A 25,020-nucleotide genomic window follows, 5' to 3' on the forward strand; every position below is an offset into this window, starting at 1 on the left:
TTTATCCTTTATTTAACTAGGCAAGTCAGTTAAGAACACATTCTTAATTTCAATGACGGCCTAGGAACGGTGGGTTAACTGCCTTGTTCAGGGGCAAAACAACAGATTTTTACCTTGTCAGCTCGGGGATTCAATCTTGCAACCTTACAGTTAACTAGTCCAACGCTCTAACCACCTGATTACATTGCACTCCACGAGGAGCCTGCCTGTTACGCGAATGCAGTAAGAAGCCAAGGTAAGTTGCTAGCTAGCATTAAACTTATCTTAAAAAAAACAATCAATCAATCAATCATAATCACTAGTTAACTACACATGGTTGATGATATTACTAGTTTATCTAGCGTGTCCTGCGTTGCATATAATCGATGCAGTGCGCATTCGCGAAAAGGACTGTCGTTGCTCCAACGTGTACCTAACCTTAAACATCAATGCCTTTCTTCAAATCAAAACGCAAGTATATATTTTTAAACCTGCATATTTAGTTAATATTGCCTGCTAACATGAATTTAGTTTAACTAGGAAAATTGTGTAACTTCTCTTGCAACAGGGTATATGCAGCAGTTTGGGCTGCCTGGCTCGTTGCGAACTGTGTGAAGTATATTTCTTCCTAACAAAGACAGCCAACTTCGCCAAACGGGGGATGATTTAACAAAAGCGCATTTGCGAAATAAGCACAATCGTTGCACGACTGTACCTAACCATAAACATCAATGCCTTTCTTAAAAGGCATCGATGAAAAGTATAGAGAGACGATCATTATGGAGAGGGTAGTATAGAGAGAGAGGGGATCATTATATAGAGGGTAGTATAGAGAGAGAGGGGATCATTATGGAGAGGGTAGTATAGAGAGACGATCATTATGGAGAGGGTAGTATAGAGAGAGAGGGGATCATTATATAGAGGGTAGTATAGAGAGAGAGGGGATCATTATGGAGAGGGTAGTATAGAGAGACGATCATTATGGAGAGGGTAGTATAGAGAGAGAGGGGATCATTATGGAGAGGGTAGTATAGAGAGACGATCATTATGGAGAGGGTAGTATAGAGATAGAGGGGATCATTATATAGAGGGTAGTATAGAGAGAGATGAGATCATTATATAGAGGGTAGTATAGAGAGAGAGAAGATCATTATGGAGAGGGTAGTATAGAGAGAGAGAAGATCATTATATAGAGGGTAGTATAGAGAGAGAGAAGATCATTATATAGAGTGTAGTATAGAGAGAGAGGGGATCATTATGGAGAGTGTAGTATAGAGAGAGATGAGATCATTATGGAGAGGGTAGTATAGAGAGAGAGAAGATCATTATATAGAGGGTAGTATAGAGAGAGAGGGGATCATTATATAGAGGGTAGTATAGAGAGAGATGAGATCATTATGGAGAGGGTAGCATGGAGAGACGATCATTATGGAGAGGGTAGTATAGAGAGACGATCATTATGGAGAGGGTAGTATAGAGAGAGAGAAGATCATTATGGAGAGGGTAGTATAGAGAGAGATGAGATCATTATGGAGAGGGTAGCATGGAGAGACGATCATTATGGAGAGGGTAGTATAGAGAGACGATCATTATGGAGAGGGTAGTATAGAGAGAGAGAAGATCATTATGGAGAGGGTAGTATAGAGAGAGATGAGATCATTATGGAGAGGGTAGCATGGAGAGACGATCATTATGGAGAGGGTAGTATAGAGAGACGATCATTATGGAGAGGGTAGTATAGAGAGACGATCATTATGGAGAGGGTAGTATAGAGAATGAGAGGACAATTATGGAGAGGGTAGTATAGAGAGAGAGGATCATTATGGAGAGGGTAGTATAGAGAGAGGGGGATATCATTATGGAGAGGGTAGTATAGAGAGAATGGGGATATCATTTTTGAGAGGGTAGTATAGAGAGAGAGAGGATAATTGTGGAGAGGGTAGTATAGAGAGAGAGATGATCATTGTGGAGAGGGTAGTGTGGAGAGAGGATAATTGTGGAGAGGGTAGTATAGAGAGAGAGATGATCATTATGGAGAGGGTAGTGTGGAGAGAGAGAGGATCATTGTGGAGAGGGTAGTATAGAGAGAGAGATGATCATTGTGGAGAGGGTAGTATAGAGAGAGGATCATTGTGGAGAGGGTAGTGTGAAGAGAGAGATGATCATTGTGGAGAGGGTAGTATAGAGAGAGGATAATTGTGGAGAGGGTAGTATAGAGAGAGAGATGATCATTGTGGAGAGGGTAGTGTGGAGAGAGAGAGAATCATTGTGGAGAGGGTAGTATAGAGAGAGAGATGATCATTGTGGAGAGGGTAGTGTGGAGAGAGAGATGATCATTGTGGAGAGGGTAGTATAGAGAGAGAGATGATCATTGTGGAGAGGGTAGTATAGAGAGACGATCATTATGGAGAGGGTAGTATAGAGAGAGAGACGATCATTATGGAGAGGGTAGTATAGAGAGACGATCATTATGGAGAGGGTAGTATAGAGAGACGATCATTATGGAGAGGGTAGTATAGAGAGACGATCATTATGGAGAGGGTAGTATAGAGAGACGATCATTATGGAGAGGGTAGTATAGAGAGACGATCATTATGGAGAGGGTAGTATAGAGAGACGATCATTATGGAGAGGGTAGTATAGAGAATGAGAGGACAATTATGGAGAGGGTAGTATAGAGAGAGAGGATCATTATGGAGAGGGTAGTATAGAGAGAGGATCATTATGGAGAGGGTAGTATAGAGAGACGATCATTATGGAGAGGGTAGTATAGAGAATGAGAGGACAATTATGGAGAGGGTAGTATAGAGAGAGAGGATCATTATGGAGAGGGTAGTATAGAGAGAGGATCATTATGGAGAGGGTAGTATAGAGAGACGATCATTATGGAGAGGGTAGTATAGAGAGACGATCATTATGGAGAGGGTAGTATAGAGAATGAGAGGACAATTATGGAGAGGGTAGTATAGAGAGAGAGGATCATTATGGAGAGGGTAGTATAGAGAGACGATCATTATGGAGAGGGTAGTATAGAGAATGAGAGGACAATTGTGGAGAGGGTAGTATAGAGAGAGAGAGGATAATTGTGGAGAGGGTAGTATAGAGAGAGAGGATCATTGTGGAGAGGGTAGTGTGAAGAGAGAGATGATCATTGTGGAGAGGGTAGTATAGAGAGAGGATAATTGTGGAGAGGGTAGTATAGAGAGAGAGATGATCATTGTGGAGAGGGTAGTGTGGAGAGAGAGAGAATCATTGTGGAGAGGGTAGTATAGAGAGAGAGATGATCATTGTGGAGAGGGTAGTGTGGAGAGAGAGATGATCATTGTGGAGAGGGTAGTATAGAGAGAGAGATGATCATTGTGGAGAGGGTAGTATAGAGAGAGAGATGATCATTATGGAGAGGGTAGTGTGGAGAGAGAGAGGATCATTGTGGAGAGGGTAGTATAGAGAGAGAGATGATCATTGTGGAGAGGGTAGTATAGAGAGAGAGAGGATCATTGTGGAGAGGGTAGTATAGAGAGAGGATAATTGTGGAGAGGGTAGTATAGAGAGAGAGATGATCATTGTGGAGAGGGTAGTGTGGAGAGAGAGAGAATCATTGTGGAGAGGGTAGTATAGAGAGAGAGATGATCATTGTGGAGAGGGTAGTGTGGAGAGAGAGATGATCATTGTGGAGAGGGTAGTATAGAGAGAGAGATGATCATTGTGGAGAGGGTAGTATAGAGAGACGATCATTATGGAGAGGGTAGTATAGAGAGAGAGACGATCATTATGGAGAGGGTAGTATAGAGAGACGATCTTTATGGAGAGGGTAGTATAGAGAGACGATCATTATGGAGAGGGTAGTATAGAGAGACGATCATTATGGAGAGGGTAGTATAGAGAGACGATCATTATGGAGAGGGTAGTATAGAGAATGAGAGGACAATTATGGAGAGGGTAGTATAGAGAGAGAGGATCATTATGGAGAGGGTAGTATAGAGAGAGGGGGATATCATTATGGAGAGGGTAGTATAGAGAGAGAGGGGATATCATTTTTGAGAGGGTAGTATAGAGAGAGAGAGGATAATTGTGGAGAGGGTAGTATAGAGAGAGAGATGATCATTGTGGAGAGGGTAGTGTGGAGAGAGGATAATTGTGGAGAGGGTAGTATAGAGAGAGAGATGATCATTATGGAGAGGGTAGTGTGGAGAGAGAGAGGATCATTGTGGAGAGGGTAGTATAGAGAGAGAGATGATCATTGTGGAGAGGGTAGTATAGAGAGAGAGAGGATCATTGTGGAGAGGGTAGTATAGAGAGAGGATAATTGTGGAGAGGGTAGTATAGAGAGAGAGATGATCATTATGGAGAGGGTAGTGTGGAGAGAGAGAGGATCATTGTGGAGAGGGTAGTATAGAGAGAGAGATGATCATTGTGGAGAGGGTAGTATAGAGAGAGAGAGGATCATTGTGGAGAGGGTAGTATAGAGAGAGGATAATTGTGGAGAGGGTAGTATAGAGAGAGAGATGATCATTGTGGAGAGGGTAGTGTGGAGAGAGAGAGAATCATTGTGGAGAGGGTAGTATAGAGAGAGAGATGATCATTGTGGAGAGGGTAGTGTGGAGAGAGAGATGATCATTGTGGAGAGGGTAGTATAGAGAGAGAGATGATCATTGTGGAGAGGATAGTGTGGAGAGAGAGAGGATCATTGTGGAGAGGGTAGTGTGGAGAGAGAGATGATCATTGTGGAGAGGGTAGTGTGGAGAGAGAGAGGATTGTTGTGGAGAGGGTAGTGTGGAGAGAGAGAGGATCATTGTGGAGAGAGAGAGGATCATTGTGGAGAGGGTAGTGTGGAGAGAGAGGATCATTAAAAGAGAGAAGGCAAGATGGTGATGCAATAAGGAGGGCACTTTAACAACAGGGTTCGCTCTTGATTTTTTCTCAATTGTCGATGGACTGTGTGTGTGTATGTGTGCATGCCTGTGTGTGTGCAGCTATTCAATCACTATGCTGCTGTTGTCTCTTGTGTTTGTATATCCTTTGTGCTCCCCTGTTCTGGCTCATGTCAGTGTGTTTCCTTTGTCCTCCCCTGCTCTGGCTCATGTCAGTGTATTTCCTTTGTCCTCCCCTGCTCTGGCTCAAGTCAGTGTATTTCCTTTGTCCTCCCCTGTTCTGGCTTATGTCAGTGTATTTCCTTTGTGCTCCCCTGTTCTGGCTCATGTCAGTGTATTTCCTTTGTGCTCCCCTGTTCTGGCTCATGTCAGTGTATTTCCTTTGTCCTCCCCTGCTCTGGCTCATGTCAGTGTATTTCCTTTGCCTCCCCTGCTCTGGCTCATGTCAGTGTATTTCCTTTGTCCTCCCCTGTTCTGGCTCATGTCAGTGTATTTCCTTTGTGCTCCCCTGTTCTAGCTCATGTCAGTGTATTTCCTTTGTCCTCCCCTGCTCTGGCTCATGTCAGTGTATTTCCTTTGTCCTCCCCTGCTCTGGCTCATGTCAGTGTATTTCCTTTGTCCTCCCCTGCTCTGGCTCATGTCAGTGTATTTCCTTTATCCTCCCCTGTTCTGGCTTATGTCAGTGTATTTCCTTTGTGCTCCCCTGCTCTGGCTTATGTCAGTGTATTTCCTTTGTCCTCCCCTGTTCTGGCTTATGTCAGTGTATTTCCTTTGTCCTCCCCTGCTCTGGCTCAAGTCAGTGTATTTCCTTTGTCCTCCCCTGTTCTGGCTTATGTCAGTGTATTTCCTTTGTCCTCCCCTGCTCTGGCTCATGTCAGTGTATTTCCTTTGTCCTCCCCTGTTCTGGCTCATGTCAGTGTATTTCCTTTGTGCTCCCCTGTTCTGGCTCATGTCAGTGTATTTCCTTTGTCCTCCCCTGTTCTGGCTTATGTCAGTGTATTTCCTTTGTGCTCCCCTGCTCTGGCTTATGTCAGTGTATTTCCTTTATCCTCCCCTGTTCTGGCTTATGTCAGTGTATTTCCTTTGTCCTCCCCTGCTCTGGCTCATGTCAGTGTATTTCCTTTATCCTCCCCTGTTCTGGCTTATGTCAGTGTATTTCCTTTGTGCTCCCCTACTCTGGCTTATGTCAGTGTATTTCCTTTGTCCTCCCCTGTTCTGGCTCATGTCAGTGTATTTCCTTTGTCCTCCCCTGCTCTGGCTCATGTCAGTGTATTTCCTTTGTCCTCCCCTGCTATGGCTCATGTCAGTGTATTTAGCTAGTTTTAGCATGGTACCGTACTAGCTAAGCAGCCTGAAAACAATGACCAGTGAAACTGCATGATTCTTCAATATTCTTAGCAATGATTTAGGAATCCATGTGAGTAAGTATTAGCTAGGTAGCCACTTGTTGTTCTCCTATGAAAATAACTAGCTAGCCAGCTACCTAACCTTGTTGCCCAAAGCTAACGTTATAAGCAGCCAGCTAGCTCCAGTGAGGCTTGACCAGACCGGGTTATGTATTGTGAAGGTAGCCACAATAAGGATTAGTCACAATAGTGGAATTTGCAGTTCGCCTTCTAAATAAAAGTCCCTCTGAAAGTGACGCACACGGTTACTGTTGGTGGAATCATGCCATATTGAGACTAGATAATGTTAAACCAGGTTGGAGTGTTGGAATGTGGAGCAATGAAATGCCGTATCAGTCTACTTGGTAACACCCACAGAACACAACTGCGAAGAGTTTACGCAAATATTAGTATTGTAGATCTTATTGCAGGACTTTGGCTGTGGGAAATCACCTCCCCAGTCTGCCTATTGTGCACTTTGACATTCATATTGCACTGTACAGCTTTACCTAAGTATTTGGGATCAATGAAATGGGGTATCAGTCTACTTAGTACCCAAGTGCTTTTTTCGCGAAGACCTCCTAATAGTTATCAGACTCCAAAACATCCAGGTCGTATTGTTTTTCCTCTGGAATAGTGTTCAATACTGAAAAACAGGTAGGGTTGTAGAGAACCCGAGGGACCGTGAATGTAATAAGAAATCTTAGATGCTGGCTTAAGGCCGGTAGAAACCACTACAGAATGTCCAGTCAGAACAAGGATGAGGCGGATGTCCAGGTTAAGCTGAGTTTAATGGAAGAAGCACATTACACATCACACAGACATCTGACCACATCACACACACACATCTGACCACATCACACACACATCTGACCACATCACACAGACATCTGACCACATCACACACATCTGCAATTCTAAAGTCGAATACATCCACAGTGTAATTTCAACAGATATTTGTCAAATTCACAAATTATTGTCTTTTGTTGAAATTATATAAAAACATTCAAAACTCGTTTAGCATGATCAATTCCATTATGGCGCTATTTGTTTTCATTTGCATCACTTTCAGTGAGAGACTTTCATTTTGAAGGCGAACCGCAAATTACACTATTGTGGCTAATCCTTATTATGTCTAGCTTCACATAGGTGGATTCGAGAATCATTAATCAAATAAGCACAGTCTTATAAATGAGGGATATTTTAGATTATGACACCTAGCTAGATAGTTAGTTAGCTAACTATAGCTACTGAAACAGATTATCTTGTTTTGCTATGTTTTGGGGGAAGAACAAATTTTGCATGCATCAGCTAGCTACCTTTTTTCCCCTGACCAGCACTGTCCCAGAGCTTGGGTAGTGTGTCTGCTCTCAAGTGAAGCAGTGACAGGTGCACTAAACAAACCTTTACCAGCATAATAGTATACATATCGCTGAACTGCTGTGACATATGAAATACGAGTGATAGTGTAATTAATGTGAAATAACTATGTAAAAAATGTATGAACGTGTTCAATTATTATGTGAGGTGCAGTCATATTCAAGTCCTGATTGGTCAACAAGCTTATATGAAGCTCAAACAGTGTTATTTGATGTGTATGTTTTTTGACATGCAAAGACCCAAACGGCGTTCCATAGTGGACCTCTTTTGTGCTCTCCTGCTCCGGCTCATGTCAGTGTTGCAGGCTGTTATATTTTTAAGGGGAAGAGAGTGAGGGTCTCCAGAGATTCACACTGTGCCAGTTGATGGCAGAGCGAGGTTGGAAAACACAGCACTCCTTATCAAAGCTCTACTGCAGAGGCTAGCTAGAAAAGCTTTAACTCCTCAAAATGCGTCCCTCTCTTTTTAAAGAGACAAAGAAATGCGAAAGGTGAAAACTGACTCTCCAGGATTCAGTTCAGTGTTAGTGTATACTGAGCTGCTCTGTAACGGAGGTGGTTTGGAACAGAGAATCAATTAGTAAAGTGTCAAGAGCCCATGCCACAACGCCAGCTGGGGTCAGGGTTCACCTGGGGTCCTGCAGTTGATGAACAAATAATGTTAGCCTTGTTTCTAACTTTTGCCTCTATCCTTCTTATTTTTAACTCTCTCCCTACCTACCCACCCATCTCTCTCTTTCTCTCTCTGTCTCTCTCTCTCTCTCTCGCTCTCTCAATTCAATTTAATTCAAAGGGCTTTATTGACATGGGAAACATATGTTTACATTGCCAAAGCAAGTGAAATAGATCATTAACAAAAGTAAAATAAACAATCAAAAATTAACTGTAAACATTACACTCACAGAAGTTCTAAAGGAACAGAGACATTTCATTCATTCATTCATTCTCTCTCTCTCTCTCTTTCTCTCTCTCTCTCTCTCTCTCTCTCTCTCTCTCTCTCTCTCTTTCTCTCTGTGTCTCTCTCTCTATCTCTCTATCTCTCTCTGTGTCTCTCTCTCTCGTTCTCTCTCTCTCTCTGTGTGTGTCTCTCTCTCTCTCTCTCTTTCTCTCTCTCTCTCTCTCTCTGTGTCTCTCTCTCTCTCTATGTGTGTCTCTCTCTCTCTCGTTCTCTCTCTCTCTCTCTTTCTCTCTCTCTCTCCCTCTCTCTCTCTCTGTGTGTCTCTCTCTCTCCCTAGCTGCGGCCCCTAAGTTGCGGCCGATGCGGGGCCAGTCTCTAATAGAGGGGGAGAGACTGTATCTGAAGTGTGAGGCGTCAGGGAACCCCAGCCCCTCCTTCCAGTGGTACAAAGATGGCCGAGAACTCCAGAGGGGAAAAGACGTCAAAATCAAGACCAATAAGTGAGTCTCAGAGACCAGCCAACCTCCAGTCACACATTCACACACAGCAAAGGCAAGAGGTTCCAAAAATACTATAGACACTTGTTTCTGTTTTGAACAACCATTCATATTGACTCAAAGGAATCACTCTCACTCCATGTGTCTCTCTCCTCTCTCCCTCACTCATTTTCTGAAGGAAAAACTCCAAGGTCCAGATCAACCGAGCGAGGCTGGAGGATTCTGGGAACTACACGTGTGTGGTTGAGAACACGCTGGGCCAAGAAAACGCTACGAGCGGCATCAGCGTCCAGAGCCGTGAGTCCACAGACACCATCCCCACTCTGCAGTATGACTTTCACACTCTTTCCACCTTCTTCATTAACTACCACAGACTCTGTTTTCCTTGACAACCACCATACTCTTTCTATCTTCCTTAGTTACCACCATGTTCATTCTCTCTTTCTTGACATCCACCACGGCAACGTTCTTTCCCTTTCTTCCTTAGTAACCATTTATTAACCCTCTCCATAGTGACCTCTACACTTTCCTTCTCTTCCTTAGTTACCGCCACGCTCCGCCTCTTCCTTGCTGACCCCTACTCTTACTCTCTCTCCTCCATAGTGACCACTACTCTGTCTCCGGGCTCGAGTCACGCCCGGCGCTGTAACGACACAGAGAAGTCGTACTGTGTGAACGGTGGAGACTGTTATTTCATACACGGTATAAACCAACTGTCATGCAAGTAAGTGAGGGGTCCTGTCCTCCTGCTGTGTCTGTCACTATGTGGCTTCAGCTGTGTGTTGTTCACCCTGTTAACCCAATCGCCAATCTCCTTCTCCAGACACAGAATGCCAAGTGTCATCAAGCTCATTGTAAATTATCCTCTCAAGGATTAGTCTGGGTGCAACATTAAAATGCTTCCCTGTTGATTGTAAACTCATTCTTCTCTCTTCACCCCTCTGTTTCTCTTCCTCTCTACAAACATGAATCTTTCCCCCATCTCTGATCTGTCCTCTTCTCGAAATCTAAATGTCTTCCCCTTCATCTCTTTCTTCTTCTTTCTCTTGCTCTCTTCCCCTCTCTCTTTCTCTCTCTTTGTATTATTATCTCTCTCTCTAATAAATATCCAGCTCATTCCCAGACAGTTGCTAGAATGGCTGCATGCTGTTAAATGATTTTGTAGCCCAAAATTTTTTTTTTTAAACAAGCACCTCACTGAGGTAATGAGGGTGGAATGCATTTACTTCTCCCAGGTCAACAAGGCCCCACAGGCATCCTAAAAACTAGTTATACCTTGTTCCGTTTCGTACTGCGACAGACATCCTAAAAACTAGTTATACCTTGTTCCGTTTCGTACTACGACAGACAGCCTAAAAACTAGTTATACCTTGTTCCGTTTCGTACTACGACAGACAGACTAAAAACGAGTTATACCTTGTTCCGTTTCGTACTACGACAGACAGCCTACAAACTAGACTTAGTTATACCTTGTTCTGTTACATACTGTGACAAACAGCCTATTTTAAAGATCTGAAGGAAAACCTTATGAGGTGTTTGGGTGCTGGCTGATACCCTAACCTACACAGAACACTACACTGTCAGGCTGTGGGAGGTAGATGTGTATCCAGCCATGTCACTGGTGAATTAAGGGTAGTTCTTCCTGATTGTGAGTTGTGTGTCTGAGTTGTGTGGAGAGAGACAGTGCTATTTTACCTTTATTTAACTAGGCAAGTCAGTTAAGAACAAATTATTATTTTCAATGATGGCCTAGGAACCTGATCAAGGGCAGAACAACATATTTGTACCTTGTCAGCTCGGGGATTCGAACTTTCAACCTTGCGGTTACTAGTCCAACGCTCTAACCACTAGGCAACCCTGCCGCCCACTAGGCTACCCTGCTAGAGCTATGTTGTGACAGAGCTGCACGTAGAGAAACAGAGTTAGAGCTATGTTGTGTTCTCTCTGAGCCAAGATGCCAGTCTGTTTAGACAGATCAGCACAGTTCTGAATGAACAAAGTAGACTAGCCTGGCGATGATGTGGCTCTGGCATTCTTTGTTAGAGGTTAGCAGTTCTCAGACAAATCCATTTCCCTCCAATCCTCCTTCAGCATCAGAGAGACAGAACAAGAGAATGAAATGGAGGAATGACATCATTCAGATGAGTGCTGGTTTATCCCTCTGTGGAGATGAGTGGAGGCTGTTTTTCTTTAGCTTGTTCTCAAGGCTGACAAAAAGAGGGGAAGAGAGAGAGAGGGGAGATGGGAAAGAGGGAGAGATGGAGATAGCAGGATATTGAGAGGGTGAGAGGGTGCGAGAAGAATAGTGAGAGAAAGAGGTGAGAGAGGGAGAGACAGAGAGGGAGATCGAAGGGTTGAGAGGAAGTGAGGAGGGGTGGTGAGAGAGAGAGAGAAGGAGGAAGAGAGAGAGGAGGTAGAGAGAGAGAGAGAGAGAGAGAGAGAGAGAGAGAGAGAGAGAGAGAGAGAGAGAGAGAGAGGGGATCTGCTAGCCTGCATGCTGCCTCAAGTGTCTCAGATCCACTCTTTGCTTCTACTCTATTTATAACTGCATGGGAAATTGCTGAGTGGGGTTTTTGCTGAGTGAGGTTTTTGCTTTAATTGATCCAAAATGCACATTGATGTTGTGTCTTTGGTACTGTATGAGGAAAAAATATCTCCTGTGCAGTTTTATGCATTTTATGAATATGCAGACCCTGTGAGACTAGTTGAACTGAATGCTGTTTTAGAAAATCAGGGATCAGGATATGTATGTGTTAGGGAGAATTATGCTGCCTGGACTCACACTGTAATTACAGTGTAGTTGCTGTGTAGTTACAGTACGGTAAGTGTGAGAACTTGGATATCCCCTGTGTACTCCAATCCCCCACCTTTCTCTCCTAGATGTCAATGAGGTCCTTCAGCAAAGGGGGGGCTTCCTTACAGACTTAGCCTTTGCAGTTTTTCAAGCCCAACCTCTATGAAAGTGCATATTGGGAAACAAACCCTGTCCAGCAGTTATGTCTAGGAGGTGTTTCTGCTGTTGCTTTCAGCTCTGACTCCTCCCACACCTTCCAGCCTTCCACATGCAATGATATCATAGCGTTGACTTCATAGTGATGATGTCATAGCAATGCCCATACACCACAGAGTTTTCAAACCCAGAGGTGCAACATTGTGATACTTCCGGAAACACGTCGCAAAGCAGACCAGACAGACTAGATTGGGTTTTGGGGTTTGGCAAGTCAATGGGAGAAGGGAAAAATGTGTCCTTTGTTGTTAATATTCCCGTATTCTAACGGCACAACCTGAACCTGTCATGACTACAACCTCGTGAAAGTTACCAACTGACACGTTTTCATTTTTGTCAAAAACAACTTTATGTCAAAGGAGTTTTATTTGATGGTCTGCACATGTGCAGTTCAGCGCGATACAAGCGTTAAACCCAATGACGTGTTTCTATGCATTCTATGCTAGCTAACGTCGCCATGACATGGCCTACAAGTGTGATCGGGGATTTCTATTGGAGAAGCCGTTTCTACATATCTTCATACTGTACTGTCTTTGATAGCCCTCTCTGTAGCTCTGTCACATACTGTTAGGTTGTGCTCTGTTTCTAACTCCATGTTCTCTGCTCTCTTGTGTCCCTCCTTCCCTCCCTCTCTCCCTCCCTCCTCTTATATGTACTCCCTCCTCTGTCTCTCAACCTACTATTTTCTCCTTCCTCCCTCCGTCCTCTCCTTCTGTGGCTTGTTTCCCCCATCAGGTGTCCAAATGACTATACAGGTGATCGCTGTCAAAAATCCGTCATGGCAGGTTTTTACAGTATGTTCATTTCCTCCTGTCTGTCTGTCTGTCTGTCTGTCTGTCTGTCTGTCTGTCTGTCTGTCTTCCTCATTGGGACACTGCTGCATGCTCTGGAGGTGGATACCTACAGTACCTGTGTGTGTGTGTGTGTGTGGGGGGGGGGGGGGGGGGGGGGTGCATGCCTCTATGTCTATCCCTTTCCTGTTGCCATTCCTTTCACCTTCCTCTGCTGCACTATATGTCCTACCTGGAGCTGGTCCTTTACACAGAGGGAGTTAACCAGTAGACCCCTTAATAATGGACAGAGGTGCATGCAGAGAAACACACAACAGAGTTAACACATAGGTTCCTATGCATGCCCTCCTGATCATGTGCTACACAATATGCTGCAGTAGAGATTGGATAATGATACAGTGAATGTCATTTACAGGGTGCACCTGATATGCAGCTTGGATGGCTTGATGCAATGCTTGATGCGAAGACCTGTAGTTATCTGTGATGTTCTGACTAGATGTTAGTACAGTAGTCCTGCTGCAGATGGGCAACTGATAACCCATTGTCATAATATTTCCTGAGAGCTCATCCTAAATCAGTTCTGATATTCAAATCATTCAAATGTCTGGTTTGTTTGCCCCATCAACGTTCTGTGTGACCAGTTCTTTGCCATGGAAGTATAGTACAGTGCACAGAGTATAGTAGCTGGGAGTAAAGCACTTTGAACTAGTTTGTCATCGTTCTTCCCTAATGGGAGCACAATATGAATATATACATACTACATACTATTTGCAGTACATATATATTATATTTGGTTAATCCTGCAATGATCAATCTTTTCTATGCAACCTGGACTCAGGGGTAGCTGTAACGTAAATCCGGGACACTTCAATTAGTCTGATATGTTACGTTTCGTACAATATGTATTCCTTTGTGGATGTCCATAATCAATTTCGTATGATATGTTACGAATTACAATTTATACAATATGTAGACGAATTTGCAAAACATGAGATATGTTACAAAATACAATTTGTTGTGGCTAACGTTAGCTAGTTGGCTAATGATAACGTTAGCTAGGTGGCTAATGTTAGCTAGTCTAGTGGTTAGGGTTAAGGTTAGGAGTTAGGGAAGGGTTAGCTAACACGCTAAAAAGTAGTAAGTACAGTCGTGGTTTTGAGTATGACACAAATATTAAGTTTGCTGCTTCAGTCTCTTTAGATATTTTTGTCAGATGTTACTATGGAATACTAAAGTATAATTACAAGCATTTCATAAGTGTCAAAGGCTTTTATTGACAATTACATGAAGTTGATGCAAAGAGTCAATATTTGCAGTGTTGACCCTTCTTTTTCAAGAATTTGTGGGTTTTTGTTTGTCCACCCGCCTCTTGAGGATTGACCACAAGTTCTCAATGGGATTGAGGTCTGGGGAGTTTCCTGGCCATGGACCCAAAATATCAATGTTTTGTTCCCCGAGCCACTTAGTTATCACTTTTGCCTCATGGCAAGGTGCTCCATCATGCTGGAAAAGGCATTGTTCGTCACCAAACTGTTCCTGAATGGTTGGGAGAAGTTGCTCTCGGAGGATGTGTTGGTACCATTCTTTATTCATGGCTGTGTTCTTAGGCAAAATTGTGAGTGAGCCCACTCCCTTCGCTGAGAAGCAACCCCACACATAAATGGTCTCAGGATGTTTTACTGTTGGCATGACACAGGACTGATGGTAGCGCTCACCTTGTCTTCTCAAGGAGAAGCTTTTTTCCGGATGCCCCAAACAATCAGAAAGGGGATTCATCCGAGAAAATGACTTTACCCCAGTCCTCAGCAGTCCAATCCCTGTACCTTTTGGAGAATATTAGTCTGCCCCTGATGTTTTTCCTGGAGAGAAGTGGCTTCTTTGCTGCCCTTCTTGACATCAGGCCATCCTCCAAAAGTCTTCGCCTCACTGTGCGTGCAGATGCACTCACACCTGCCTGCTGCCATTCCTGAGCAAGCTCTGTACTGGTGGTGCCCCGATCCCGCAGCTGAATCAACTTTAGGAGATGGTCGTGGCGCTTGCTGGACTTTCTTGGGCGCCCTGAAGCCTTCTTCACAACAATTTAACCGCTCTCCTTGAAGTTCTTGATGATCCGATAAATGGTTGATTTAGGTGCAATCTTACTGGCAGCAATATCCTTGCCTGTGAAGCCCTTTTTGTGCAAAGCAATGATGACAGCACATGTTTCTTTGCAGGTAACCATGGATGACAGAGGAAGAACAATGATTCCAAGCACGACCCTCCTTTTGAAGCTTCCAGTCTGTTATTCGAACTCAATCAGCATGACAGAGTGATCTCCAGCCTTGTCCTCGTCAACACTCACACCTGTGTTAACGAGAGAATCACTGACATGATGTCAGCTGGTCCTTTTGTGGCAGGGCTGAAATGCAGTGGAAATGTTTTTTTTGGAGTCAATTCATTTGCATGGCAAAAAAGGACTTTGCAGTGAATTGCAATTCATCTGATCACTCTACATAACATTCTGGAGTATATGCAAATCGCCATCATACAAACTGAGGCAGCAGACTTTGTGAAAATTAATATTTGTGTCATTCTCAAAACTTTTGGCCACTACTGTAGTTGCAAAGTTGCTAATTAGCTAAAATGCTAAAGTTGTCCGTGATGAGATTTGAACACGCAACCTTTGGATTGCTAGACATTCGTGTTATACGCTTATCCATACACCCTGATCAACTACCATGCTTATAGTTTTTGAGTTAAGTTATCTTCTGTTCTATGAAATCATAACGAACGTATCATATCATACTAATTTGAGTGTCACAGATTTACATTTACTATGTTACGTCTAATCTATGAGACCAGGTTGTTTTATCATGGGTGGCATCATACAAGTAAATTAAGGGCACTGTAACGGCTGTCGCTCTCCTCATCCTCGGATGAGGTGAGGAGAGAAGGATCCTCAGACCAAAACGCAGGCTTTGGGAAATAAGCCATCTTTATTATAAATTACGATGGCACACGAAACGAAACAAACACTTTCCAAACTACAAAATAAGAAAACGACGTTGACGCAACCTGAACATAAACTTACATAACTAAACATAAACTTACGTACAGGAAACGGACGACATCGAAACGAAACAAACAAACGCTACAGTCCCATGTGGTACGAACATACATACAGACATAGGAGACAATCACCCACAACGAACACTGTGACAACGCCTACCTAAATATGACTCTTAATTAGAGGAATGCCAAACACCTGCCTCTAATTAAGAGCCATACCAGGCAACCCTAAACCAACATAGAAACAGACAACATAGAATGCCCACCCAAACTCACGTCCTGACCAACTAACACACAAAACTAAACAGAAAACAGGTCAGGAACGTGACATAACCCCCCCCTCAAGATGCGTACTCCGAACGCATCACCAAAAAGTCCAGGGGAGGGTCTGGGTGGGCATCTGACCACGGTGGTGGCTTAGGCTCCGGGCGTGGTTCCCACCCCACCATAATCAATCCCCGCTTCCGTATCCTCCCCACAATGACCACCCTCCAAATAACCCCACCTAAATTTAGGGGCAACACCAGAATCAAGGACAGCTCTGGGACAAGGTAGCTCAGGACATAGGGATAGCTCAGGACAGAGGGATAGCTTAGGAGAGAGAGGTAGCTCAGGATAAAGAGGTAGCTCAGGATAGAGGGGCAACTCCGGACTGAAGGGCAGCTCCGGACAGAGAGACAGCTCTGGACTGAGGGGCAGTTCTGAATTACTAGCCGCTTCTGGCTGAGGGACAGCTCATGGCTGACTGACGGCTCTGGACGCTCATGGCAGGCTGACGGCTCTGGACGCTCATGGCAGGCTGACGGCTCTGGACGCTCATGGCAGGCTGACGGCTCTGGACGCTCATGGCAGGCTGACGGCTCTGGACGCTCATGGCAGGCTGACGGCTCTGGACGCTCATGGCAGGCTGACGGCTCTGGACGCTCATGGCAGGCTGACGGCTCTGGACGCTCATGGCAGGCTGACGGCTCTGGACGCTCATGGCAGGCTGACGGCTCTGGACGCTCATGGCAGGCTGACGGCTCTGGCTGCTCATGGCTCTCTGACGGCTCTGGCTGCTCATGGCTCTCTGACGGCTCTGGCTGCTCATGGCTCTCTGACGGCTCTGGCTGCTCATGGCTCTCTGACGGCTCTGGCTGCTCATGGCTCGCTGACGGCTCTGGCAGATCCTGTCTGGCTGGCGGCTCTGGCAGATCCTGTCTGGCTGGCGGCTCTGGCAGATCCTGTCTGATTGGCGGCTCTGGCAGATCCTGTCTGATTGGCGGCTCTGGCAGATCCTGTCTGACGGGCGGCTCTAGCGGCTCCTGTCTGGCGGACGGCTCTAGCGGCTCCTGTCTGGCGGACGGCTCTGTAGGCTCATGGCAGACGGGCGGCTTTGCAGGCTCATGGCAGACGGGCGGCTTTGCAGGCTCATTGCAGACGGATGGCTCAGACGGCGCTGGGGAGACGGATGGCTCAGATGGCGCTGGGGAGACGGATGGCTCAGATGGCGCTCGGGAGACGGATGGCTCAGATGGCGCTCGGGAGACGGATGGCTCTGGCCGGATAAGGCGCACTGTAGACCTGGTGCGTGGTGCCGGAACTGGAGGCACCGGGCTAAGGATAAGCACCTTCCTACTAGTGCGGGGAGCAGGGACAGGGCACACTGAACTCTCAAAGCGTACTCTATACCTGGTGCGTGGTGCCGGAACTGGAGGCACCGTGCTAATGACAAGCACCTTCCTACTAGTGCGGGGAGCAGGGACAGGGCACACTGTATTCTCAAAGCCTACTCTATCCCTGATGCGTGGTACCGGCACTGGTGACACCGGGCTGAGGACAAGCACATCAGGATTAGTAGGGGGAGAAGATACAGTGGGTTCAGGGCTCTGGAGACGCACAGGTAGCTTAGTGCGTGGGCCCGGAACTGGAGGCACCGGGCTAGATACACGCACTACAGGGAGAGTGCGTGGAGGAGGAACAGGGCTCAGGATACGCACTGGTAGCCTAGTGCGTAGTGTAGACACTGTAGGTACTAGGCTGGGGCGGGGAGGTGGTGCCGGAAATACCGGACCGTGGAGGCGTACTGGCACTCTTGAGCATTGAGCTTGCCCAACCTTACCTGGTTGAATACTCCCGGTTGCCCGACCAGTGCGGGGAGGTGGAATAACCCGCACCGGGCTATGTAGGCGAACCGGGGAAACCATGCGTAAGGCAGGTGCCATGTATGCCGGCCCGAGGAGACGCACTGGAGACCAGACGCGTTGAGCCGGCCTCATGACACCTGGCTCAATACTCAATCTAGCCCTACCAGTGCGGGGAGGTGGAATAACCCGCACTGGGCTATGCACTCGTACAGGAGACACCGTGCGCTCTACTGCGTAACACGGCGCCTGCCCGTACTCCCGCTCTCCACGGTAAGCCTGGGAAGTGGGCGCAGGTCTCCTACCTGCCCTTGGCCCACTATCTCCTAGCCCCCCCCCAAGAAATTTTTGGGAATTACTCACGGGCTTTTTTGGCTTCCGTGCCAGACGCGTTCCCTCATAGCTCCGGTTCCTCTCCCAGGTAGCCTCTGCTCTCCTCAATGCCTCCACCTGTTCCCATGGGAGGCGATCCCTCCCAGCCAGGATCTCCTCCCAAGTGTAGCAACCCTTTCCATCCAAAACATCGTCCCATGTCCATTGCTCCTTTCTCTCCTGTCCCTTACTCCGTTTCGTTTTCCCTTGCCGCTTGGTCTTAGCGTGTTGGTGGGTGATTCTGTAACGGCTGTCGCTCTCCTCATCCTCGGATGAGGTGAGGAGAGAAGGATCCTCAGACCAAAACGCAGGCTTTGGGAAATAAGCCATCTTTATTATAAATTACGATGGCACACGAAACGAAACAAACACTTTCCAAACTACAAAATAAGAAAACGACGTTGACGCAACCTGAACATAAACTTACATAACTAAACATAAACTTACGTACAGGAAACGGACGACATCGAAACGAAACAAACAAACGCTACAGTCCCATGTGGTACGAACATACATACAGACATAGGAGACAATCACCCACAACGAACACTGTGACAACGCCTACCTAAATATGACTCTTAATTAGAGGAACGCCAAACACCTGCCTCTAATTAAGAGCCATACCAGGCAACCCTAAACCAACATAGAAACAGACAACATAGAATGCCCACCCAAACTCACGTCCTGACCAACTAACACACAAAACTAAACAGAAAACAGGTCAGGAACGTGACAGGCACACCTTTTTCTACTGGTGCTCACGCTGTAAAATAGAAAACACTGTCATACTTTATCATAATAATTTCAGGAAAAAAAAGACCAGATAGAAGCTATAGGGTGACAATGTGATAAAAAATACTATTTTCAGTAAACACAAGAAACAATGAGAGACACAATTAGAACATGTCATTAATCTGTCGACCTACAAAGCTGCTCCCATTTCTGTGCCAACCAACCTCATCTCCAAAACGTTGGAAAGTAACAAATTGCTTTTTTATCTTGTTTTATTTGTTCATTTTTTTGTCCACAAAAAAAAATAGTTTACCCCAGAAATGAGGTTTAGTAAATATGGCAGTAAGTGAAGTGGCTGTCTCTGTCTCTGTCTCTGTCTCTGTCTCTGTCTCTGCATGTCTCCTGCCTGCTTCCCTCTCTCTTTTATTAGTTATGCTTCTTTCTTTCCTTTCCTTTCGTTTCTGGGGTCACAGAGCTGCGGCTGTCTGCGTTGTCTGTCTGTTACTGGACGTGGCACCTGCCAGTAACGATTATTACTGTACGTCACGGAACAATTCCATACTAACCTCATGGTTTAGTATCTACTATCTATATATCTATGTTCCAATGTAGACAATCACTCTCTGAAACTTGTTCTCTTTCCTTTTCATTGTGTCCAACTTTCTGCGTTGGCAGAGCATCTTGGAATTGAATTTATGGGTATGGAACAATTATTCATTTGAATGTATATTGTTAATTTTAAGAGTTGCCAATATCCTCTCACAGTCACACATTACTACTACCATCTCTCTAGAACCAATAGCTCTTCTCTGATCTGTCGATCTGTCACTTGCCCACTAACCTACCAGGTCCAAAGACACTTGTCAATCTGCATGCATGCTAGCCCTCTCTCTCAATTATAGAAAACCTTGAAACTAAGCTTTGTTGTACACGCCATTATGTTACTGTATAGAGAGGGAGACAGCAAAGCCACAGACATGTTGATGATGGAGAGGAAGACACTGTGGAAGCAGAAGGTATGAGGCTACATTATGAGTGAAGCTTTTGAGTCACAGAGAGACAAACTGGCAAGAAATGTGCTGATGGTTATATATCAGTAACACCACACCTGAAACAATAGACAGCGTCCCATAAGACTATCTTCCATAGAGACAGTCACTGGTAGGTGGTAGGTCCAGCATTCCCCAGTTGATTGGCATTGAATCAGAGGCTCCTGCAAGTGATAGTGACCTAGCTCCTTCAGTAGCAGCCAACCACCAATCTCATTCCCTATCAGTCCCCTCTTCTGTGACACACATACAATGCCAGGCTAAGGCTCTCTAGACAGCACCCCAGTCCCCCTACCTTTAGCACTAAAAGCCCCACCACCACCCCATTTTAGACACCCCCTCCCCACACCTTCCCAGCCCCTCTTCCTCCACCGTCTGGCCGTCTCCTCTTTCCATCTTCCTTTTTCTTTCTTTCTTTCTTTCTTTCGTTCCCCCTCTCTCCATGTTCTGTTTGTTTTACTCTGTCATTGTGACTTATCTGCTGACAATGTTCTGCCACAATGAGCCTTCTGCTCATTGGTCAGTCAAACACCATCAGAACACCTGACAGGGAGGTATTCATAAAGCTTCACCATGACAACAGAGATTCTAGACACTTTTGATTTGACACAAACGATCAGAAAACCACATTAAACCTTGCAAAATAATGATAACTCTCATGCAAAAGCTGCATTATATTTCCCTCGTTAACGTATGAAGACTGAGTAATCTGTGAGTTCTATATCCGTGCGTTCTCTGGTCAATTTAAACGTGTTTATTTAGTTGCCGGTGAGTTTTATAAATATCCCCAAACCATTGTGGTGTTTTTGCTCTAAAATGCTTTTTTTCTTACGATTATCATCTGATTCCATCATACAGGCATGTGTCCTTAGACCTCTTTGACATACATTCCAAAGACATTATGATACATTAGTGCACGTAGGGAAAGCAGAGGGGAAATCCAGACCAACCACACATTGCAACATGGAGGTCTATGTAGAATGAGGCCTAGTTTCTAGGAGATTGTTTGAACTTGACATACAGTAAACCGACAGAAGCTAGTATTACCAGTAAAAAAAGTCTACTAGAGGTTAACTGTTGGACGTTGTAAGTTGAACTGTTACATGCTTGAACATGTGTGAAACAGGACAAATATAAGCACCTCCTAACTGAAACAGCCTATGTTGTGGCTAAGCCACTGTTAACCTACAGGGTTAATACCATCACGGTTTTGGTTTGTCTAAGGTTAGCACTATTAAGGTGAAGGAGGAACACCATTGATTACTTTTAGGGAGGTTAGATGTCATAGGTCATTGATGTCAGAGTATGGAGGGAAAGGGGAGGAGCTGAGTTAGCTTTTGTTTGAATATTCCTGTAGAGTAGCGCTCACATGTATGTGTATTTGTGTGTGTTTGTGTGTGTGTGTGTGTGTGTGTGTGTGTGTGTGTGTGTGTGTGTGTGTGTGTGTGTGTGTGTGTGTGTGTGTGTGTGTGTGTGTGTGTGTGTGTGTGTGTGTGTGTGTGTGTGTGCGTGTGTGCTTGCGTGCGTGTGTGTGTGTGGTTTGTTCACAGAGGCAGAGGAGCTGTACCAGCGGCGGGTGTTGACCATCACAGGCATCTGTGTGGCACTGTTGGTAGTGGGCATGGTCTGTGTGGTGGCATACTGCAAAACCAAGTACGTACTAGTACTGTACAGAGCCCACCCTGATTTTAATGGCATCATTATGACATAATTTCAACCAGTTCTTCACGGAGCCCAGGAGGCATTCACTGACTGGGGCTGCACAATGATCACAGCAATAATGTCAGAAATTAAGCTTTACTAACTAATTATATATAAAAAAGTATTAATGTTTGAAGCCGGGTATTTTGATGACAGACATTTATAAAATGACTGTAACACTGTAGTTTGTATTTATTACATTTTCTATCAACATTTTTCCTTACCTACTATTTTTCCTTATCTACTATCATTCTCAATGTATTCTAGAACAATAACTCATTACACTTTTTATTGCGTATGTCCTACAGGAAGCAGAGGAAGAAGATGCATGGCCACCTGAACCAGAGCGTTAACCAGAACCAGTGTGTGGAGCAGCCCAACCGCATGCTGGCTAACGGTCCCAACCACCCCGGGCCAGGGCCTGAGGAGATCCCCATGGTCGACGTGAGTCACTACGGCCCCATACCCACTCAGGTTGTACAACTGATGTACAACACATTTGACAGTTGTGGTAGAAGTGATATTTCTGTTATACTACAGAGAGTTTGTCTGCACACGCTTTTCTACACAACCATTGTTTCTCGAAAATCGCTGTGTAAACATTTTTGTGCAGACAAACCTTCCGTTGGATCACAATTGTTTTGTCAAATATATTGTACACCAGTTGTACAAACTGAGTGTATACAGGGCCTACAACCTACCTCAGGCTCAGAAACAGATTTGTTTTGTTTGTAACGGGTGTTATAACACGTCCTTATTCCCATATCGCCCATGCCCATGCTGCTCCCACAATGCATATCTCTCTCTTCCTTTCACAGTACATCTCAAAGAACGCTCCTACCACAGAGTGTAGTATTATACAGCATGGACCAGAAGAATCCGTAAACTTTGCAGGAAGCCGAATGTCCACCAGATCCCACCACTCATCTACAGTCTCCCACAACTCCAGGTGCTGTAGTAACACACAGAAACATAGACACACATTCACACACGTAGAGACACACACACACACACACACACACGCACGCACGCACGCACGCACGCACACGCACACGCACACACACACACACGTCAGGGCATTTCTGCTGATCAGAAATTTCCCAAAGCCCTTTCCTTACTTACTCCCCTCTCCCTATAGACATGAGGAGCGGACGTGGAGTATAGAGAGGACAGACAGTATGAACTCAGACTTCCAGTCAGGGGCGCTCTCCTCGTCAGTGGGCACCAGTAAATGCAGCAGCCCGACCTGCATGGAGGCACGGGCACAGAGGGCCGCCTACTGGGGCTGTTCTGAGGGAGCCAGCCTGCAGTATGGAGACTCCTACGACTCTCTGAGAGATTCACCTCACAGCGACAGGTGAGACGACTAGATTGAATCTTCACCAACAATTTGTAGATGTAAAAACCACAATATTAGTTGTTGTCAATGTTCTCAGTTTTGGGCCTCTGAACCAGATGTAATAAAAAAAATGGTTTGTTTGTGTCTCTGTTTCCCCCCTTCCTCCCCACAGGTATGTGTCAGCGTTGACCACGCCAGCCCGTCTGTCACCCGTCCAGTTCCACTACCCCCCGCTGTCCCCCCAGGTGCCCACCTTCCACATCACATCTCCCAATACGGGCCACGCCCTGCCGCCTGCCACCGCAGCCTACCACCGGGAGGATGACCAGCCCCTGCTGAGATGCCCCCAGGTGACCATGACCCTGCCGCTAAACCCACTCGTGACAACGTGGCTACACAAATGGCAGAAAGCAGACCATATAACAACTGGGATTCATGAGTCATATTTTCCACTTCCTTATCGTGTTGTTGTAAACTAGAGTAGGTAGTGTACAATGTTGTTAGTTGTAGATTAGAGTGGGTAGTGTATAATGTTAGTTGTAGATTAGAGTGGGTAGTGTACGATGTTAGTTATAGATTAGAGTGGGTAGTGTACAATGTTGTTAGTTGTAGATTAAAGTGGGTAGTGCATAACGTTAGTTGTAGATTAGAGTGTGTAGTGTATAATGTTAGTTATAGATTAGAGTGGGTAGTGTGTAATGTTAGTTATAGATTAGAGCGGGTAGTGTAGGATGTTAGTTGTAGATTAGAGTGGGTAGTGTAGGATGTTAGTTGTAGATTAGAGTGGGTAGTGTATAATGTTAGTTGTAGATTAGAGTGGGTAGTGTATAATGTTAGTTGTAGATTAGAGTGGGTAGTGTATAATGTTAGTTGTAGATTAGAGTGGGTAGTGTACAATGTTAGTTGTAGATTAGAGTGGGTAGTGTAGGATGTTAGTTGTAGATTAGAGTGGGTAGTGTATAATGTTAGTTGTAGATTAGAGTGGGTAGTGTATAATGTTAGTTGTAGATTAAAGTGGGTAGTGTATAATGTTAGTTGTAGATTAGAGTGGGTAGTGTATAATGTTAGTTGTAGATTAAAGTGGGTAGTGTATGGTGTTAGTTGTAGATGAGAGTGGGTAGTGTACAATGTTAGTTGTAGATTAAAGTGGGTAGTGTATGGTGTTAGTTGTAGATTAGAGTGGGTAGTGTACAATGTTAGTTGTAGATTAAAGTGGGTAGTGTATGGTGTTAGTTGTAGATTAGAGTGGGTAGTGTATAATGTTAGTTGTAGATTAAAGTGGGTAGTGTAGGATGTTAGTTGTAGATTAGAGTGGGTAGTGTAGGATGTTAGTTGTAGATTAAAGTGGGTAGTGTATGGTGTTAGTTGTAGATTAGAGTGGGTAGTGTACAATGTTAGTTGTAGATTAAAGTGGGTAGTGTATGGTGTTAGTTGTAGATTAGAGTGGGTAGTGTACAATGTTAGTTGTAGATTAAAGTGGGTAGTGTATGGTGTTAGTTAAAGATTAGAGTGGGTAGTGTATGGTGTTAGTTGTAGATTAGAGTGGGTAGTGTACAATGTTAGTTGTAGATTAAAGTGGGTAGTGTATGGTGTTAGTTGTAGATTAGAGTGGGTAGTGTACAATGTTATTTGTAGATTAGAGTGGGTAGTGTAGGATGTTAGTTATAGATTAGAGTGGGTAGTGTACAATGTTATTTGTAGATTAGAGTGGGTAGTGTTCGATGTTAGTTGTATATTAGAGTGGGTAGTGTACAATGTTAGTTGTAGATTAGAGTGGGTAGTGTATAATGTTAGTTGTAGATTAGAGTGGGTAGTGTATAATGTTAGTTGTAGATTAGAGTGGGTAGAG

General features: G+C 44.8%; 1 protein-coding gene across 2 annotated transcripts in view; it reads left to right on the forward strand.

Moving 5' to 3' along the window:
• The window catches only part of LOC139581578 (pro-neuregulin-2, membrane-bound isoform-like), a 36,959-nt gene that overhangs the window by 7,635 nt on the left and 4,304 nt on the right, over positions 1-25,020 (forward strand). The window contains exons 2-11 of one of the 2 annotated variants that reach the window (XM_071411501.1): positions 8,850-9,012; positions 9,188-9,306; positions 9,613-9,733; positions 12,752-12,810; positions 19,758-19,781; positions 21,682-21,784; positions 22,141-22,276; positions 22,651-22,781; positions 22,971-23,189; positions 23,344-23,521. In XM_071411501.1, the coding sequence (XP_071267602.1) occupies positions 8,850-9,012; positions 9,188-9,306; positions 9,613-9,733; positions 12,752-12,810; positions 19,758-19,781; positions 21,682-21,784; positions 22,141-22,276; positions 22,651-22,781; positions 22,971-23,189; positions 23,344-23,521 (1,253 nt within the window). The remainder of the gene's footprint in view (positions 1-8,849; positions 9,013-9,187; positions 9,307-9,612; positions 9,734-12,751; positions 12,811-19,757; positions 19,782-21,681; positions 21,785-22,140; positions 22,277-22,650; positions 22,782-22,970; positions 23,190-23,343; positions 23,522-25,020) is intronic. The other variant, XM_071411502.1, reaches the window with a different exon arrangement.

Source organism: Salvelinus alpinus, chromosome 7 (assembly GCF_045679555.1).
Source record: "Salvelinus alpinus chromosome 7, SLU_Salpinus.1, whole genome shotgun sequence".
Lineage (NCBI taxonomy): Eukaryota > Metazoa > Chordata > Actinopteri > Salmoniformes > Salmonidae > Salvelinus > Salvelinus alpinus.